This window comes from Myripristis murdjan, chromosome 22, assembly GCF_902150065.1.
Source record: "Myripristis murdjan chromosome 22, fMyrMur1.1, whole genome shotgun sequence".
NCBI lineage: Eukaryota > Metazoa > Chordata > Actinopteri > Holocentriformes > Holocentridae > Myripristis > Myripristis murdjan.
In genome coordinates this window covers 8,750,448-8,756,536 of record NC_044001.1, presented here as the reverse complement: position 1 = coordinate 8,756,536, position 6,089 = coordinate 8,750,448, and the positions used below count along the sequence as shown (strand labels likewise).

Sequence of the window (6,089 nt, the reverse complement as noted above, 5' to 3'; positions counted from 1 at the left end):
TGTGAGAAGGACTATTTATTTCTCTGTTTGGTGTTCCATTTCCATTTTCCTCATTGGACTGGGGTTTTGTGTATATTTCACTGAAATATGCAAAGTTTATCACTTGTTTTCACAACTGCGACCCTTTAATTGATCCAGATTTGGATGTGGGCCCACACATCTGAGAGTTATTTGGCTGGGGAGCTTGACTGAGCATGCTTTAACACATATTTAGGCCTGATTTAACACAGAACAATGACCTACATTGGTGGCTCCCAATGTGGGGTCCTGGGACCTCGAGGGGTGCTCGAGGGGCTCCCAGGGGTTCTTTGGTGGAACGAACAGCTTAATTTCTTTATTATTTCACCCTCTATAACTTAGCTTGGTGGGGGAATATAGATATGTGAAAGACTGTGATTACTAGAGCACATATGAATTCACAACAACAACAACAACAACAACAACAACAACAACAACAATGGAGGTCTAATGCACATCATTGTGTAGATGAGAACATTTGAGGATCATGGCTCTATTATTATCATATTCACTGGGTGACTGGATGAAGTGAACACCTATTAGCCTATAATCTTATTATTCTAATATAATCCACATTGTGCTTTATAAACTTATAATTTTGCTGTGGACAGGGGCCCTTCGGCAACCATAGCAGTCTATTTTTATGTGACAAGAAGTGGCCTAAACCAGGCGTTTAGTATGTCTGCTAAAATAAAACCTCATGGGGTTTTGACCAGGGGCTTTTTAAGGATTATAAAACACTTAACAAGAGTGTAAACGGGTTTTAAACGGGCAAAATGTCTGGGTCAGTCACTGATCACTGCCAATGTGTTATTTTGACACTGATATTGATGAGATAATATCTCGCTCACACGCGGGCAGTTTAGAGGGATCATAACCCAAAAGCCTTTATTCCCTGGTGGTGCAGTCTGAGAGGATGGTACCATACCATCATAACGTGACGGGCTACACCTGAATCTAGATCAAGCAGGATTTTGAGCAGAGCATCAGTGAACTTACGATCAGGCAGTGATGCACACGGGTGACGCCGTGCTCCTATAGTCGCATAACCAAAGACTGGCGTGGGATCGGTCCCTGCTGCGCCTCATCTGGAATAACGTCGGGTAATAGAGAAATTCATTCAGCGTTTTTAAGAGGCGAACAGTGTGAGAATAATCCCTCTCTGGCAGACGTTCATCGGAAGCGGTTTTCTGTACTTTGCAGGAGCCAGTGCAGATTTATTCCGATATAGAATCGCCAAATTTACAATAAGGTAAGAAGTAATTGCCTGCACAGGCTATGTAATATGTCAGATTGTCAGATGCCGTGGAGTTTATAGATTGTATTGGCAGTGAGCGATGAATGGCTTATGTTTATGTGTCGCGCAATATTTTTTTTTCCCAAAAAATGTTCTGTTTGAATGAATGGGACTGGGAAGAGGACTGTCATGCTATCAGGGAGAGGTTTGGCACCTGCGCATCCCTTAAAATGAAAGGGATTGCGTTTTGCCTGGAAACAACCAGAAAAAAAAGCCTGCGAAACATTTTTGACGAATTAACGAAATGTCATCACAATTAGCCCATTTAATTGGCTTTTATCGCCCTCGGATGCTTCTCCGGCGGTACGGAGAGAGCTGTCTTGTCTTTAAAAACAGGCCTGTTTGGTTATGAATTTTTGACATGTTTTTTTTTTTTTTTTTTTTTTTTTTTTTTTTACGCGATGCGCATGGAAACATGTCATTAGGAGCAGGATGGTGGGTTCTAATCTCAAAATACTCTGACTGCGTCGTTTCCATCGGAATGCAGCAGAGTCTCTTGCTCACACAGAGGCGGTTAGCATTACCAGCATAACTGAGATGTCATTGCCCAAAGCATGAAATAAAATAGCTGCTGTTAGCTTGTATTTAGAGAGAACAAGTCAGTCATACCTGTGGCCTGTGTGCTTTGTGGCGGATATTTGACTAAAGACGGCAATTACATGGCAAAACGACGAGCCTTATTCTCAGCCCCATGCACTTCACATTTTCGTTTTGCCATCTTCCTGCAAAATGTTTGTCCTCAAGGTCATTCACTGTAGCCAGTTTCAAAGATTGAGCCGGGGATCAGTTTTATAATTACCGACCAGGCTCGTCAGGCTCCGTTATATCACACGGAGCTGATGAGCGTTAATAGCTGTGCTTTGCACTGATTTTGGCAGCACCACACATTTCTGCTATTTGTTGTCAAAGGCCCAAGCCAATGCAGTCCTCTGGTGGAGCTGTCCAGCCTGCTGGCTTGCTGCTGCAAAGGGATGTGGACCATATTTTCATCTCAAGTGGTGGACGTTTCTCGCAAATGCATGTTTTTTTTTTTTTTTTCGTGTATTCAAATAATATCCTGCTGTCTCATTTGATCCATTATGTATTGAGAATTGACGCATCCCTGGCTACTTTGCCTCATTTGCCACATCATACATCAATAATTAATGGGCTTTGACAGTCTGCTTTGGTGAGCTTGCTGAAGTTGGTACAGTGGGCCCTCACTGTGAATAACAAACTACTCCAGGCCGATTGGTCTGTGGATTCCTTATTACCCACAATTAACTAAATCACTTGATGACATAGCCTTATTACTCAATCATTAGGCTAAATTGCCTGATCAATCAATTATGCAGTTAACAGCCTTTGCTAACCCACCAGTCCAGATGCACAATGCTATGTGCTGCTTGATGGCAACTGTTGTCCTCACTCAGGTCTCTGGTTTTACATCGTTCAGCGGTGGCAAGCAGAGGCTCCGTTGTTTTTGTTGTTGGGTTATAGGACAGTGGTTGTAATGGAAACTTGATAACACTGATTGAACATTTGATGAACTGGTTCTGCTGACAGCGATGATGATCCAGGTCAGAGTGTCTGCTCAGGCCACAGGCTGGTACAAACAGGCTGAGGGAACAGAAATAGAACACAAGGCATCAGGGAAACATTTGGTGCCTATCAAAACCCACACATTTACTGTACCCATGTTTGAGGTGAAAATTAAAAGGTGCGGTTCACTCACTGCGCAAGAGATTTTCATGCTGCCATCGCTCAAGCATGGATAAATGCATTATTCACGTGTTCTTGCACCACAGGAACCATGGGAAAACAGAACAGCAAGCTGACTCCCGAGGTGATGGAGGATCTGGTGAAGAACACAGAGTTTAATGAACACGAGCTGAAGCAATGGTACAAAGGCTTCCTGAAAGACTGCCCCAGTGGTAGGCTCAATCTGGATGAGTTCCAGCAGCTTTATGTCAAGGTGTGAACCACTGCCTCTCTTTATCCTCCTTCTTTTGCATCTGCCATAAAGCCTTGAGAGTTACTCACACTTGAGGTTTAATCATGCATTTGCCAGTTTGATACAACGCTATTACTCCTGCCACCGCAAATGCTTAACCTTTTCAGGTCCTTGTTTAATTATTGAGGGGTAACAACAGTGTCTCTGTGATTCGCAGTTCTTCCCGTACGGTGATGCGTCAAAGTTTGCACAACACGCCTTCAGGACCTTTGACAAAAACGGTGACGGGACCATCGATTTCCGAGAGTTCATCTGCGCTCTGTCCATCACATCCCGCGGCAGCTTTGAGCAGAAACTCAACTGGGCCTTCAATATGTACGACCTGGATGGTGACGGCAAAATCACCAGGGTGGAGATGCTGGAGATAATCGAGGTAAGGGATTATCAAATCATTAAGCCCTCCTGATTTGTGGGGGGACTCGCGCTGGTGTTACCCTGTTATCAGTCTCACCCACACAAACCGTTCCTTGATTACAGACGTGGCTCACTATTGACAAACTGCAGTTCTGTTGAATCACATCATATGCTGTTCCAGTGCTGGAAACAGGATCAGGATAGTAAATGTACAGGAGTGTGTCACTGGTGCAGGAGCATACTGACATCTCCTAGGTGCACTTTTTCAAAACATTAAAAACCTAAACAGAGAGTGCATGTATACATTTTTAGCATTGTTGGCCCCAGTGGGAATCAAACAGCCAATCCAAGCAATGTAAACAAATGTAGGTTTTATAGGATTACATAACAAGACATAATCCTTGGCTAACTTCTCCCTGTGCCTCACCCCCGTGCGCAGGCTATTTACAAAATGGTGGGCACTGTGATCATGATGAAGATGAACGAGGACGGATTGACACCGGAGCAGAGGGTGGACAGGATCTTCAGCAAAATGGATAAGAACAACGACGACCAGATCACGTTGGAAGAGTTCAAAGAGGCGGCAAAGAGCGACCCGTCCATTGTGCTCCTCTTGCAGTGTGACATGCAGAAGTGAGCTCGCTCCTCTCCCGTCTGTATCCACACACTCTGGACAGCAGCACATGTTTTAATGTCTCATTAGGTTCTCTGCCATTTCCACAGGAAAAAAAAAATGCTTGGACTATTTTTCAATGGACTCGCTTCTTGTGGTCGTATGCATGAGAATGTCAAATGCTGAATAATTTTGAATATAGCTATACAATATCATACATTTATATTTCAAAACATGCCAGTGTGATTTGTGCACAGTAACCCTATACATTTTCATTTAACTTTAGCTTGTATATCAGTCGAGCACTGCATTAAATTATGTTCCTGCAGTATTTAGGATCCCCAATGTTCACTGCTGCAGCTACTGTATGCTTTACATAATAGTAACAATACAATAATTCCTATGATAATTGTAACTGTCTCTACTATCCAGACTTCTTGAGCTCTTGGAGAATAGAGAGGCTCCTGTCTGTTCCAGATGTTTTCACACGATGGAACCAAGAAGAGTAGGTTCTTTGCATGCATATATTATGTGTCAAAAAATATAATATCTTACCTTTTGCATCCTTAGGTGGGTATAAAAGAGAAACCCTCCAAAATTCATTATTTATTGTTGCATGGGATGTACAGTATGTGACTCATTAGACCATTAGTTCACCTAACGTGGGAGCATGCTTCCCTCCATCGATACATGTGTACGTGTGACACTTGAGTTTTGAAAGGCAGGCATTTGGGTTGTGGTTGTGGGTTAATCTCCAAGGAAGAGCCTTCACATAAACATAGAATTACACACACAGAATAAATTTGCGCTTCAGCGATTGCTGGGATGAGTAGAAATATATTTGCAGAGTACCATCCCCCCAAGATTTATCGTACTGTTGCCGTTGAATCAAGGGAAAAGGCCAAAATTAACCACTGCTGTTAGGCACAGTACTCATGCATATGCCGGATGCATTATTCCCTATGATAATACGAAATTGGCTGGATTTTTTTCCGAGTGCTTATATGATTTAGACTCACATGACTTTACACAGTACATATCAGCATGTTTACAGAAAGGAACAGCAAAAAAAAAGTGCAAAATAAATACAATCTTGGCTTTTGACCTTGATGCTCGGAGCTCATCCTCTAGCCAAGGGATCCTTGTGAGAGGGGCTCCACTTCCAATGCAACAAAAGGAAAAAGCCTCACATATGTTTACTGGACACACTGCATTCCTACGTACCAAACTTTTTGTAAAGAGAAACTTTTTATTGAAGGTCTCATCTTCTCAACTTTTCGGTTTTCAGTGATCATTAATGATGCAGGATCCGCAAGAGAGGTGCTCGGTGAAGCTTGTGAAAGAGCGTTTCAGTGTTTCAGACGGTAACCGGGTTAAGTAGGTTAAAGCTATTGCGGAAACTCTTTCATTCCAACAGTTTTGCTTTCCCATTTCTAGGCTATGCAAGCATGGACTGAGTGTCTGCTTGTAGTCCACTTCCAATAGTGGAGGTTGCAGAAGCTTTTCACTTATCCACAGCATAACTGAGACCAAAACCCACATTGTTGGTATGTCTTTATTATTTCAACAGTCCATCGCCACGTCAGGATCTTTGTCTTGTAAATGTTTATATCAAATATGAAAAATCTAAATACAAGTGACTGTATTTCTTTTGTTCTTTTATACATGTGGCATGTGTTGCACCCACAGTTAATTCTGTAGTGATTAAAATGAATAAAACGTAAATGGGCTTTTTCAAAAGACACGGTCTAGCCGGTGCAGTTAATGGAACTGGTTGGTGATGACTAATGGCATTTCATAATTTGCGCAGTGCT

The 6,089-nt window shown here is 42.5% G+C and overlaps 1 protein-coding gene across 1 annotated transcript; it reads left to right on the top strand.

Moving 5' to 3' along the window:
• The first annotated feature begins 860 nt into the window (after positions 1–860).
• On the top strand, positions 861–6,019 carry vsnl1b (visinin-like 1b). The gene is made up of 4 exons (XM_030044290.1): positions 861–1,270; positions 3,103–3,269; positions 3,466–3,681; positions 4,102–6,019. Exons 2-4 carry the CDS (start codon positions 3,108–3,110, stop codon positions 4,297–4,299), a joined length of 576 nt encoding a protein of 191 aa, XP_029900150.1. The 5' UTR covers positions 861–1,270; positions 3,103–3,107; the 3' UTR covers positions 4,300–6,019.
• The last annotated feature ends 70 nt before the right edge of the window (positions 6,020–6,089 follow it).